Raw genomic sequence first — 14,267 nt, 5'->3', positions numbered from 1 at the left:
TAAATGTAGATAAATAACAGTTACTAATGTGAAAGTCACACATAAGGAACTATTTAAAACAGACATGTTACTTTATATATACATGTAACCCCTTTTTTTACCATCCAACCATACAGAATTATAAATAACTGGAATAGTGTAAATTAAAGACAAAATGTAATAAGTTTTAGACCTATGCATGCATACAGCCATGGGTTTTCTTCAGGTTTATTGCTCATTCTACAATTACTAATTCATAATTTGATTAGAGAACTGATATCTAGCCATTTTACAATAATAGGATGTCATATAAAATGTTTTATTATCTCACAACAGGGGAAACTCAGATTCAACACCAAAATGAGAAACAATCGAAGCACGTAGATTCACGCAAAGATAAGAAACAAGAGAAGGTAAAATGCTGTACAATACTGAGTTATTTATAACTGTAATGTGCAACCAAGTGTCTTCAGAAAATGCGGATGTTGTGTTTGAGCAATAAAAATACAGCAGACTTTGTGTTTTAAATGTCTTCCATGACTGTATGTATGCAACCTTAAATGTAGTAAAAACCAGACAGATATATCTACAAACTGCTCACCTGGCTGGAGAGCAGCAGCGGCGTCAGCTACATCTGCGTCGGTGTTCACCGTGGGGCTCCGTCGGCTCCGAAGCGGCTAACGAGGCTTTACATTCGCTCCACTACTGACAAAAACGACTCATTCCTCACGGCTCCATCGAGCTGCTGCTGAATATTGAAATCCGAAGCAAAGAAAAAAGCCGGCGTCTTATTTTAGTTAACGGCTTGTTTGTATCTTCCATCACTTCCGTGTTGCAGCGTTTCAAACGTTGCGCCTTCATTTTTCTTCTCTCTCCGCTGCTCCGTATGGTCCACGCCCTCAGCCAATCAGTGAACAGCAGCGAAGCTTGCGTCACCTACCAAACCAGGGCCGGCCCGGCTAACCCTGCTCTGAAGCAGGACCCTAAAAAGCAGGGCCAGCCCCGTTGAAAAGGGCTGGTGGAAACGCATAGCGAGCCGAGCCGAGCTGGCCGAGTAGAGTCGATGGAAAAGGGGCATAATTTGACCCAATTACATTATATGTCATGCCAGATACTTAGGAAATCATCGTAATAGTGACCTATTTATATACCTTTAGGATTGATTGTTCAAACATGTCCAATAGAAACAGAGACAAGTAAAGAAAGCTACAATCACGGGGGACTTTTAGGGTTTATACATTCAAAGCTGCAAATGTTCCATGCTAGTTTTTAAAAAAGTTTTTATGAATGTAACTTGCTTTCTGTGGTTCTACTAACATTTGAGAATAAATCATAACATATGAAGGCAATAACAATATTTATTCCCCTGGTATGAATATGAAAAGCACATTTGTCATTTGATAAGTTCACTCTCTCCCATAATTTGAAGTTTTTAGAAACTGAACTGAAAACAAATGTTTTTCTGATTTCCTTGTCCATCCCAGTCCGCTTTAAATAAAGACGCACAGATCTGATATTGAAAAATATTCTAGATCAGGTACCTGCAACAATGTGCCAGATCTATAAGGGTAGATCTATCCAGTCTAATTCTATGCTTTGTACTCTGAGTGACATTATGGATTATTATATTTTACATTACATATAGAATTCCTAGTTTCACTTTCTGAACCAACTGAAGGTTTGTTAGTTTATTTTTACCTGTTTGACCAAGATAGTCAGCCCATCGTTATTGTTATTGTCAGTTTCAAATTCTTTATTATATATTTTCCATTGGCTGTTCTACTCCTAAATGCACTGACTAAACAAATGAAAGGGGTTTTAACATGTTTTGACTAAACTTGTGAAGTTATTGGTGTATTTTAGTGTGTTTTGCTAGCATAGAGTCTAAATAAATTTATAATTCAGTACATTTTGTTTGTGTTGAAAAAAAAAATAAAGGTTTAAAGTCAGTCCAGCACTGTTCTTCTGTACCGGATCGTATTGGCCGGTACATCTGTAGCTCCCAGCAGCAGTAGAAACCTGAGTTGTAGCTCTGAGCTGATGTTGTATGATGACAGTACTGACCTGGGACTGGGGATCACATCAGGCTGAGCAGAGCTGATCTTCACACACTTGGCAGGTTTCAGCTCAGGTTCAGGCTCAGGTGCTGGAACATAGAGGAAACAATGAGTAGCTGCAACACATGATGGCCTGAGCTCTACATGCTGATTACACTCTCCTCTCCAGGTGTGTTTGGGGGATGGAAGGTGACACAGTTCACCTCTGACCCTCCCTTCACTTCACCACATACCTTGAGCAGCAACTGTTATCTCTCCAGGGCTGTTTTCATCTTCACGGCCCACTTTCATATTGTCCGTCTCCTCAGTCTCCACAGCAACAACCTGCTCTCCGTGAGTGCTCCCGTCAGGTTCAGGCTTCACTTCGACAGGTAGCTTTTCCTTTCTTTTCCTCTGGACAGGGATCCTCTTCACTTCTGCAGAGATTCCAGGCAGCAGCAGTGTTACGGAGCAGCAGACAGCAGACAGACAGCTAACAGAGGCTGGAGGTTTGCTTCACTACCTTTGGGTTCATATTTCTGCTGAAGCTCCTCGACACGCAGCTGCAGCTTGATCTTGTCGCTCTGAGCCTGCAGGAACAGAAACTCAGATCCTAAAGGTGTCGCAGCCTGAGAAGATCTGTTCTCCTCAGATTATATACACTTAAGGGCTGGGCGAAATCGATGGAAAGTTTTATAAAAATATTTTATAGTACTATTGTGATAACTATTTATTACTCCTTTTTTAGTTAATTTCATGTGACTGAATGGTACAGCAGTCAAAGTTCCACAAACAAAAGTACTGCTCTTAAAAAAAAAATTGTAATCCATTTATTTAGGACATTAGTCATATGAAGAAGTTTGATTTGTATCACTAAGCAGCTCAAAGTAACTACATCTAATTATATTTTCAAATGTATTGATACTCTCAATTTAAAGAACAGCGGGAAAATTAACAACCCCAACAATACGGACAGTACTAGGCGATTTTAGACATTAACTGAAATTTATAGTGACAACAATAAATCAAAATTCTTCTCATGATAAGAAATTTATCACTGTAAATGATAAACAATACAATAAATCCCCACCACTGACTGAACCAGCCACCCTCTACCTGTTTGAGCAGCCGCTCAGACGTAAACAGCTTCCTCTCCAGCTCCAGGGCTCTCTGGCTCTCTGACAGAGACTTCATCCTCTGCAAGGACAGCTCATCTCCCAGTCGCTCGGCTTCCTTACTGAGCACACACACACACACACGCGCCCACGCACACACATTAGAACAGTGGTTCTTAACCTTTTTTGAGGTACCGAACCCACCAGTTTCATATGCGCATTCAATGAACCCTTCTGTAGTGATAAATTATTTTTTTTCTCCTCCCAAATTCAAGACATTGGGGTGACCCAACTAGAGTCTAGTTGGGTCACCCCAACTAGACTCTAGTCTAGTTGAGTCTAGACTAGAGTCTCTAGTGACCCAACTAGAGTCTAGTTGGGTCACCCCAAGATCACTAAGTCTTCTTAAAAGGTAGAGTCTCTGAGAACAGTTTTTCAAAATATAGTCAGTGTTTTCAGCAAAGTTGAGCTGACTGTCCAGGAACGACCCAAGGTATTTAAAATTTGCCACAGTTGCAACAGGTTGGCCATCGAGAGAAACTGGAACCACTTTAAGATCTTATTTAGATCATTTAATTAGCTCTACATTCTTAAGAGAATGAAAAATGAAAAATAAATAATAAAGACTTTGCAGTATTCTGATTTACTAATGTAATTATATTAGTTGTGTTACCACCCCCACGCCACTAGCGGCAGTACCAACCCCGAAAAGATGCGACTAAGGAGCAGATTTAGAAGCTACAGAATTTGGTAAAAACTGTGAGCTTTGCTTAAGTAATTAAAGACACAAGTTCAAATCCATGCTGAGAGTGGAACTCCTTCAATCAGTGCTCCTCCGCAGCACTGATTGGCTAAGAAATGTAACGTGATCCTCTGCAGCAAAGCGGGGCGTCATCACGACTTTATATAAGTGTGTCTTTACCTCCGCGGCAGAGGCTCCGCTGAACCCCTGAGACGGACTCATCGAACCCAGGTTAAGAACCACTGCATTAGAACAAAGCTCTTTCAGTGGGTTAAATAGAGACAGTGTGTCTTTTCTTTTGAAACTGCCAAATATCCATAAATTTCCACATTTCTATATTTGCAGCATAATTATTAGGGATGCACAGATATGAACATTTGGGTCAAAATCATTAGCTGATATCAATACTGCTATTGTGGCTGATAAAGCACGCACACACACACACACACACACACACACACACACACACACACACACACACACACATATATTTCTACTGCTTCACTATCACTGAACTGAACAGGCAACAAGATGAAAATAAACAGAAGTTGTGAACATTGGCCCAACTTTACTTCATACCAATATGTTAAAGAATAACTCAAGTTGTTTAACAGTGACACGTTTACAGACTGAGTTTAATTTCAGTCTGTAAACATCAAACACTGTAATGATGATGACGATGACGATGATGAAGGCTGAACTCACACAGAGTTGTTGAGCTTGAGTTGGAGTAGGTCAGTGTAGTACGTTTCATCCTGACCACCAACTGCTTCTGCTTGGATGGTATTGGTTGGTTGAGACTTCAGCAATGTCTATACACACACACACACACACACACACACACACACACACACACACACACACACACACACACACACATATATACGTTTTTAGTAAATAAAGCAAAAGTAATCATTATCAATACGAATTTCTTTGTACAAGTTTTCATATCGCCTCCTTATGTCTTGCAGGAGTTTTACTCCATCGCAGATAAGGGAAGGAGCTTTACTGATCATTTGAAGTTGCTCTTAAACATCAGTGTCGTAGTGTTAGCACAGCTAGCATGAGGCATCCTTCAGCATTTCAATTATTTCCTGTCCCTGAGCCAGAAGAAGTGCGACAGTTTGGGCAGATGTGAATTAATCAGTTTATACCAAATTATTCTTTTAATTAAGTTTTTGGAATTTATTATATTGAAACTTTGAGAATCATAGTTAAATGTAAAGGCAACATTTAACTTGTAGTGGTTGTTGTCACTACATATACCGGACATCTGCAGCTGAACTTGCAATCAAAACCTTTTTTCACATAGTTTTAACTTGAGGCACTGAACACTGATCCATCCCACACTTTTCAGACTTATTTGTAAAAAGAAAAATATATATCATTACAGTTTTGTCCGCTCTACTTTGTGTGTCGGCTTACAAATTAAAATCTCTCCTGCTGATGTTTCTAGTTGGAATTTGAGCAGGTTGAAGCTCTGTGCTCACCTCCCTCTTCTCCAGCCTCTGCAGTTTGGTCATCAGAGTCTGGATCTCGGTGTTCTTCTCCGACAGCATGGACTGCAGCCTCTCCAGCTGAGCAGGGTCAGCCCTGGAGCCTTGCAGCTGCATCAGAGTAGCAATCTGGACCTGCACACCACCTTCACGGTCATTCGATGAAAAGCACCAATCCTATATTTGCAGCTTGGTGCTGAAGAACCAAGCTGTCCTCTGTTACACACTCTACCTTCATGCGCTGCATCTGCTGCTTACTGAAGGCGTGCATTTTCTGCAGTGACTGATGCTGCACCTTCATGCTGATGAGCTGTCTCTCCATTGCAGCTCTCTTGTCCTCCAGCTGGAAAACAACAGATATAATTCCGTTGTTTATTTTCCGTTTTGTAGCACAATTAAGTAATTATGTTACCTTCAGTTGCTATAAGATACTGCACATATCAAATTTGATATCCTAATTTAAAGACCATTAAATTGGGCCTTTGTCTCTTTAAAACCTTCTGCTCTCTCTGAAGCTCTGCCTTCAGGAAGTCATCACAAAATGGCTCCTCCATTAACCCTTTAACAATGCTTTTACCAGCGTTGCCATGGAGATTAAAGGACTTCTCAAACATGTATGAAAGAATCAAGGCAACATTACAGGTATGTGCTTGATGGGGGAATAGCATTACAACATATCATTAATTTTACATGATACTGAACCTTTAAAGTTCGCTCAAAATTCCTGTTATACTTGGATAGGAACACAGTGAGTGTGTGCCATTTCTGTGTTTACCTCAGCAAACAGAGAATTGCCCCGGCTGTTTGGATCCTGGGCCTGCTGAAGAACCTGATCCAACTGGATCTGCAGATCCCGGTTTAGTTCTCGAGATTTCTGTTTAAAAACAAAGCAGAAATCTGACTGAGGGACAGAAACAGATTCAAACTGCTTTACGTCTCATCACATCAAGCTGACAGATCAAGAACAGAAATATGTTTTGTTGAATTTTTACTAGAGATGCTTCAATCTGTAATATTAATATCTGTATCGGTTCTGATATTGAAAAAAATATATTTGGTAATCAGTGACAATGTGTTTGACCCAGAATGGCAGATCTATTCAGTCCAATTCTATGCTTCATGCTCTGAGTGATGTCATGCTTCATTATTATTTATTTTACATTTATTTAGAATTCCTATTTTTACATTCTGAACCATCTGGCATAAAGTTTGTTGTAGTCTATTTTTACATGTTTGGCCAAAGTAGTGAGCCTATTGATTTTGTCTGTTTCAGATTCTTTATCATTTATTTTACACTCAGTGCTATATTCCTAATTGTACTGACTGAACAAATGAAAGTTGATTTCACATGTTTGACCAAGCTTTGAATTTATAGATGTATTTAAATGTGCTGTACTGGTGCAGAGTTAACAAATTAATTTGTAATTCAGTACATTTATGCATGTGTTTAAAAAAAGAAACTTTTTAAGTTAATTCAGCTATATTTCTGTATTGGATTGGTATCGACTGATACTACTCCTCAGATATCTGTATCGGTTCTGGAAGTGAAAGTAGTGGATCGGTGCATCCCCACCTTTTATAGCAGATTCTGTTTTCTCTTTAAGGTCTAAAACTCAAGAGTCAGTTGGACCTAAGGAAGAGAGCAGATGAGAAAGGCAGCCAGGTTACCTCCAGGGTGTTGAACCAGGACACAGCTTCCCTCTCCCTCTCTTCCTTCTCCTCAGTGAGGCGCTCCAGCTGTCTCTGCAGACGGCTGTTGCTCAGCTCCAACTGCTGCTCTCTGTAGCGACTCTCCTGCAGGGTCTGCTCCAGCTCCACCTGGACCAGCAGGAATCTGTCTCAGGCTTGGTACCGAGCATTAGAACCCCGCGCTCCGCCGTCCAGATGAGCCTCACCGAGCCTCACCTTAGCGCTCTCCAGCTCCATGGTCTTCAGCTGCACCTCCATCATCTCCGTCGTCATGGAGCTCTGGGTGTTTTCGTTCAGTGCACGCAGCTCCTCCATCTTGCTGCTCAGCATCTCGGCCTGCACCTTCAGCTTGTGCTTCAGCTGATTTTCACTCAGCTGGAACTCCTCCACAGCAGACTGCAGCCTCAGGATCTGCGCACAGTGTTTAGGACTCAGATCTCCCATGTCTTCCCTGGGCCTGTAGAGCAGGAGTGTGTGATTGTTTGCTTCTGCCTCACACAGCTCTACCTTGTTCTGGTGCTCAGTCAGAGCCATGCTGTGGCTCCTCTCCAGATGTTCCTGAAGCTGCTGTTTCTGCAGGTTCTTCATGCTCTCGTATTCCGACTGCAGAGACTCCAGCATCCGGGTCTTCAGCCCCACCTCCTTCTGCAGGGAGTACTTGTCCTGCTCCAGAGCCTAGAGCACACACAGCTGCTCACAACAGAGCTGAGAGGTGGAAACTGCATCCTACATTTGCCTATTACTGCAACTTCCTCACAAAAAGTGAAATGAGGGCAACAACTAACGATTATTTTAGGAATCCATTACTGAGATGACTCATCACATAAAAGATTTGCTACATTCTGCAGATGTTTCATTTAATCACGCAAGCCTGTTTTATACAATACTGGAAATACATTAAAACAATTCAGTTCCGTTTTAAATAAGAAAATGAGCATTTTATTGTAAAAAATGCATTAACACTATATTTCTTCACTGTATGCTTGATTATTTGTAGATTTTTTTTTTTGATTGACTAATAACTGGACAGCAAAACATGTTTAATAGGAGATGTTTATTTGTTTTTACATAATTTAAAGCAGGTGAAGCTTAATTATTAATAGATCAATAGATCGATTAATAGATTGCAAAATAATTCGTTGATGATCATTTTAATAATAGATTAATCACAATTAATCTGATTAATCACTTCAGCTCTGGTTAAAATATCTTAAATCTACATTTTCAGATGCAGACATCTCAGACTTCAGACTGTGTATTTGAATGGACCCAGCTCCACACCTCCAGAGCGTTGGTCATCTCCACCCTCTGCTCCTCCAGCCGCTCCTGGAGCTCATCCTGCTGCTTCAGCAGGTCCAGGCCTGCCTGGGCGGCCCGACGAGCCTGTTCCTCGCTCTCCTTCAGCTGGCTACGCAGCAGCTCATTCTCCTCCTCTGGAGGCATCTGAGAGGTAAAACACTGGATTAGTTCAGCAGTGGTGTTATTATTATCCTGTCTTTGGCAGTCACATTTCACTTTTTCTCATCAATTCACAGAATGTTTTCCAACAGGTCTGAGGATATAGAGGCTTCTTGACAAATATCTCCTGACTTTGGTGTTCCAGCAGTTGTTTTGGCCTTGAAAGCATCAGAGAATCTGTTTCAAAAGTACAAACACTTATCCTTCCATCAATGTCTTAGATATATTTTAAAGTAAGGTAGAGAAATAGTGTATAGCGCATAAACAAAACATTTAATTTATTCCTTTGAAACAAATCAAACTAAACGTAGCTCTATTTATGAATGGCTACAATAGATGCATTTTTTTGGTTCATATTGTTTGATCCCTTCTTAGAGATATTAAGCTATTACAATAATTTTTGCTTTGCTGAATATGAGAATATAGACTTCTTTTTATTGGTCTGCGTTACCAAGGAGATGTGACCTTTTATTTGACCTTCTGTTGTTGTAGATTCAATGCAGTAGAACTGATTAAAATGTGTTGTATGATATCAACTTACGGAACTTTACTTCAAAACAGCCAGTAACAGACTTTTTTCTGTGGCAGCCATGGGCGGACTCACAGACAGTAACAAACATGGTTTATAATGTTTACCATGGAAATATTACTGAATCCTCAGGAAGGTTTATGAACCCATTCAGAAATAATTAAGCGTATAAAAATGTCAGCCGCCAAACGAAAGCAACCCTTTCGCGTAAGACAGTAAATACATTTTCGCCAGTGTTGTCGGTTAGCGTTTAACTTTTTTTTTTTAACTGGTAGCAGTTTCATTATGACAAATACACTGAGCATTATTATTTACTGAGTACAAAAAAAATCTGCTATTATATTTTTTTAAAAAGCACTGTACCTTCTCTACAACAGTATCGTCCGTCTCAACCCGCCGCAGTTTGAATCGAGTTCCCGTGAGTTATCGCGACAGTTTGCTTCAAACCAAACCAAAGGCGATTAACTTGAGCCACAGCGTCCTCTAACGGTCAATTTTCAGTTCCATCACTGTTTATGAAAATAGTTAAAAACAAATCCCATTCCTGTTGTTACGTTTAGTCCAAAATATCATGTATAATTAATAAAAGTACTCGAAGGCTTTCACCCCGTTGGACAAGCATTCAACTTAAGTTTTAATATATTTTTTTCTTTTTTTTGTTGTGTTGTGTCTGTCTACTTTCCATTATTATGATTATTTTTTCTACTACTATTTTAATAATTTCGCTATGGTGTTTTATTCCTTTTCTTCAGTAAAAAAATAACCTTGTGATTGAAGAACCTTGTGATTTCTATCTATAAAAAGTGCTCTGTAAATTACCTTTCTTGAGTAAATGTTACACTTTAAATTCCTTATTTATCTTATTCAAACGTCTTACTCATTAACGCTTAATATTCTGTCCTATACACACTGGCCACTTTATTGCCTTCACATCCATAATGTATATTGAGATATTTTGCAGCATTAAGTATTTGAACATTCAGACAGTCACATTTTTTAGATAACTTTGTTGCAATACCCAAAGAATGGACAAAAATTGTACCAGCACCATGTGAAGATCAAAAATCAAGAAACCCCACATTTATCTAAATCATAGAGAGAACTTCTAAGCATATCTTGAATCATGACATTTCAAAATACACTTTGAAAATACAAGGGAGAAAATGAACGTGGCAAAAATGTCCCAATAGCGTTATGAAGAAATCCAATGCAGATGTCATTATTGGACCAACAAGATCAACACATAAATAGGTCTGTAAATGAAGTTTTATAACTCTGTGAAATGACACAGGGGAGAATATTGAACATATGAAGTACAGAAGCTGCAAAAAGTGAGATCAGACATTTAAATACTGGAAATATAGCCTGGTCAGATGAGACAAGGGTTTAACTCTATAACACACACCAGGCTTCTAACTGGTCTAGAATAACCCGCAGTGGCAGTATGTTGGAGAAACTTTATTACTTTAGTTCAGATTTTTTTTTTCTTATGCTAGACTTGTGCTCATAATTGTGGGTTGAGATATTGAATGTTTGGACAATTATTTCACATGTTTTTGGATGCTGGAAGGATTTCTGCTTTTACTTTTTACTTTGGGACAGTTACGATGCATAACCATGGCAATAAGGTTTTATTTTAACAACTGGGAGCAGGCGATGGCATCCCCAAAAATCAAATACCAGAACCGTTCATACTGGACAAGGATCATATCCCCAACATCACTCTGCTCGGCTTTCTAACAGCACGGCCTGACAGATTTAAAGTGGCAAAAGCAAATGAGTTGGACTAGCAGTCATCCAGGTCATGTTGCTGGGGAATGTTGTCTCTGCTACATGGAAATTGAGCTGTTAGCATGTCTTAGTCAGAGGTCTCTTCAGATTAATGGCAATACTGACTGTTACAGGAGATTCTTCCTTCCCACAGCTTCACCATCCATTCAAATACACTTGAGCAACATGAGTTCCAACACTTAATCTCCGTTTGGGATAAATTACACATTTTTGAATTGAACTGAATGTTTGGTAGGAAAATTCCAGATTGGAGGTGGAACATAATTCTTTTTGCCATGTGACAGACTTTGTATATTTAAAGGAAGGATGGAAAGGCCCAGAGATATTCCTGATAATTATCTGGAAATAAAACCGGAAATCTAAAGAAAGAGCTGATTACAGAAGAAACCCTACCTTCAGAACAAGAAGCTCGTTTTTCTGAAAAAGTGGTTCAAAAACACCTGAGCCAACCACGGTCAATCAGAAATATATTTACTGATAAAAACATGGATGTGTTAAATATTTATTTCCCCAGCCGTAGCCTTAACTGTGTCACATTTGCACAGCTGAGAATTCTGCAAACATGCAACAATAAGACACGGCAAGTTTTCCATTGCTTCAGTATAATCACTTCTTCAACACATTCAAGTCATGGATTAATCTCCCAAAATCAACACACAGCTCACATCACATCAGATTCCTCCAGGATTCCCCTGGGTAAGACGACATCAGTTCATGTTTTTGCTACTTACACAATTCATGTCATCACTTTCACTCGCTGGAAATAACCGCCTCCTAATGTTTGGTCGACATTTTTTTTACAGAATGACAAGTAACAAATAGTGTTCATTATGATGTCTCTGTGGAATGATGCATCTAAAAGAACAAACACAATGTTGCTTGGTGGTATTTACAGTAAACAGTTTCATTCTCTCCTCAGGCTGCGGCGATGGAGGCGTCGTCTGGCTGTCGACCCTGAGGCTGGACACAAAGAAGCAAAACAACGTTTCAAGTCAGACCCGAAACACTGACGTTCAGGGGAGAATAGGCTCAGGGGTGGGCGGGACCGCCAGTTACCTTGACGAAGATACGCTGAGGCAGGAAGCGTCTCAGTGCAGGGCTGTTGGACGTCGGACAGCGTGGCAGGCTGATGTTGAGCTGTGGTAGTGTCTGGTAACCAGCCATCAGTGGGTAGTAATTATATAGCATCTGCTGCTCTGTGCCGGGGAGGACCCGCAGACGCACCTGTGTATTGACGCACATAGCCAGAGATCGATTTGAGAGGCAGATGGTTCTGATTTTATAGCAAATTGACTCTGATGTGAAAAATATGGTTTTCAAAACCTCAGTGGTGGGCACTCTTCTGTTAATAGCAGAGCTAATCTTTTGGTCTTTCAGCACGTTTGTCAAATTTGAACACCTTTAGCACACTTTGCTTCCCTTAAATAAATTTTTTCCAGGTAAATTATAGAGCACTAACTAGGTGTGCACCGATTTATCAGTGCCAATTTTCTTAATTTTGGGAGATTGGTGATCAGCCGATTTTTACACGAAGCTGACCTTATCTCCTGATCTAATCTACGGTGCTCATGGGAGGAGCACTGTCCACTGCTCTCCCGTGAGAAAGGTTTGACTGATAGACCGAACCACCAGGTCATGTCTGCACATTTACAGTTAACAATAGATACCCGACTGTTGCCAATTCAGCAACTTTCTTGCTATATTGAGCAATGTCTCAGACCAAAAAAAATTGGTATCAGCCAAAATCGAAACTGGCATGTCATGCTTTATAAAGATCGGTAATCGGCGATCAGCCAGAAAACTGCAATTGGTGCAGCCCTAGTGCTAATTTACTTGGCTGTTTTGTAAGCTTTCAGTTGAATGTAGTTCAACATTGTATTGAAGCTTTGGTTATTGTCTGATGAGAAATCCTTAGGTAGTTCGACATTATATTCATGCTCTTATTTTGAAGTGGGTGGAGGTATGATGTCGTACCTGTTTGAGTCCAGAGAACATGAAGGCATCTGACGGGTCAACAGCTATCTCCACCTCCATCACCTGAGCCGTCCTGTTCTCTATATGGTAACGAACTGGAAGGGACTCTCTGACCCGCCCAAACGAAGGCAGATCTGTCACACACACACACCCACACACACACACACACAACCACAGGCACAGACACACACAACATGGCTGGCTGAGAGCGCGGTGTTGAAAACAGATAGTTTGGTAGGACCTAGAGAGAAGTGAGGCATGTACTGACCAGCATAGATATAAAGAGGGACAGACTCCAGGATGACATGAGGTAGAGTGACTGTAGTCTGGATGAGAGGGCTGTCTGCACTGGAGTACTTCCTGTTCGACACAGCTAGACCTGTTAGTCACGCCTTCATACACACCAGTGTTCTTCTGGATGTGTGTGTTCAACATACCTCCTCCATGAGATGACGTACTGTCCTGTCGCCACCGTGTTGCTGCTGCTGGTGTCTGGAGGACATCGAAGACAAAAGCACTCACTGGCGCTTTCTCCTGTCTGCAGAACCACTGAACACACAAACACAGCATCGTCAGCCCTGTAGCCGTAGTACCCATAGCCCTGTAGCCCAGCACCCTGGCCTGCCCTGGTACCTTGCTGCAGCTGGGACTGGAGCGGTGGCGTGTTGCTGGTCACCGTAACCAGCTGCAGGGAAGACGAGCTCAGCAGGAGAGGCCAGGGTGAAGACGAGCGGATGTCCGTCATCAAAAGGAAGGGGATGTCTACTGCTACCTGCTCTAACGGCTCAAACTGGACGCACGCACGCACACACACAAAGAAACTGGGATCATGACGGAGTTCTCTGCTTGCTACGAACCTCAACATAAAGTCCTTATAACTGCAATCTGTGCTAACAATATGGCAACATTTATAAAACGTTTAAAAACATCTTCGTGTGAGCTCCAGACCTTTGTAGATACAAACTTGACCAACACTTCAAATGGGACTACAGTCTCCACAGTCACTGTCTCATCCTGGAACACATGGAAAATAAACAGAAAACAGCTGATTATTTCTCTACACAGAACAGAAAACACCAGTTATGCATGCACATCTAAATAATTAAGAAGATAACTGAAAAGTTATTATCTCAGGAGTACCCTAACCTTATCCCTACCCTACCTAAGATTAAAAAAGATTCATTATACACACAATGATATATCTCAGTTTTAGTTATTGAGTCTTATAGGAAATGAAAGCTCCAAATATATCAATTAAAAAAATCATACAGGAATGTTATGTTCATTTTTTTTATTAGACATCTTTGTTTACAAATACAAAGAAAAACAAAGAAACAGAACACAAAATATGAAAAAGTATGCCAGGAATGTTATGTTCATTTTTTTTATTAGACATCTTTGTTTACAAATACAAAGAAAAACAAAGAAACAGAACACAAAATATGAAAAAGTATGCCA

General features: G+C 40.4%; 2 protein-coding genes across 4 annotated transcripts in view; both read right to left on the bottom strand.

The window, feature by feature from the left end:
• Window positions 1-9,641, bottom strand: part of spdl1 (spindle apparatus coiled-coil protein 1) — a 12,592-nt gene extending 2,951 nt beyond the window's left edge. The window contains exons 1-13 of one of the 2 annotated variants that reach the window (XM_016664433.1): window positions 9,408-9,641; window positions 8,339-8,500; window positions 7,565-7,732; window positions 7,274-7,468; window positions 7,037-7,186; window positions 6,144-6,242; window positions 5,601-5,711; window positions 5,363-5,503; window positions 4,578-4,684; window positions 3,132-3,252; window positions 2,539-2,605; window positions 2,275-2,452; window positions 2,044-2,112 (exon numbers count right to left, since the gene is read on the bottom strand). In XM_016664433.1, coding sequence (XP_016519919.1) covers window positions 2,044-2,112; window positions 2,275-2,452; window positions 2,539-2,605; window positions 3,132-3,252; window positions 4,578-4,684; window positions 5,363-5,503; window positions 5,601-5,711; window positions 6,144-6,242; window positions 7,037-7,186; window positions 7,274-7,468; window positions 7,565-7,732; window positions 8,339-8,500 — 1,568 coding nt within the window. In that variant the 5' untranslated portion in view covers window positions 9,408-9,641. Of the gene's footprint in view, window positions 1-2,043; window positions 2,126-2,269; window positions 2,453-2,538; window positions 2,606-3,131; window positions 3,253-4,577; window positions 4,685-5,362; window positions 5,504-5,600; window positions 5,712-6,143; window positions 6,243-7,036; window positions 7,187-7,273; window positions 7,469-7,564; window positions 7,733-8,338; window positions 8,501-9,407 lie in introns of both variants that reach the window. The other variant, XM_007578619.2, reaches the window with a different exon arrangement.
• Window positions 9,642-10,137: 496 nt separating this feature from the next.
• The window catches only part of trappc11 (trafficking protein particle complex subunit 11), a 27,470-nt gene continuing 23,340 nt past the window's right edge, over window positions 10,138-14,267 (bottom strand). For both annotated transcript variants that reach the window (XM_007578617.2, XM_016664424.1), the window contains exons 24-30: window positions 13,758-13,823; window positions 13,443-13,599; window positions 13,247-13,358; window positions 13,078-13,169; window positions 12,810-12,943; window positions 11,892-12,059; window positions 10,138-11,795 (exon numbers count right to left, since the gene is read on the bottom strand). In XM_007578617.2, the coding sequence (XP_007578679.1) occupies window positions 11,751-11,795; window positions 11,892-12,059; window positions 12,810-12,943; window positions 13,078-13,169; window positions 13,247-13,358; window positions 13,443-13,599; window positions 13,758-13,823 (774 nt within the window). In that variant the 3' untranslated portion in view covers window positions 10,138-11,750. The remainder of the gene's footprint in view (window positions 11,796-11,891; window positions 12,060-12,809; window positions 12,944-13,077; window positions 13,170-13,246; window positions 13,359-13,442; window positions 13,600-13,757; window positions 13,824-14,267) is intronic.

Source organism: Poecilia formosa, unplaced genomic scaffold (genome assembly GCF_000485575.1).
Source record: "Poecilia formosa unplaced genomic scaffold, Poecilia_formosa-5.1.2 Scaffold485, whole genome shotgun sequence".
NCBI classification, from domain to species: Eukaryota; Metazoa; Chordata; class Actinopteri; order Cyprinodontiformes; family Poeciliidae; genus Poecilia; species Poecilia formosa.
The sequence above is the reverse complement of the archived record's forward strand: the minus strand, read 5'-3'. Positions and strand labels throughout refer to the sequence as shown.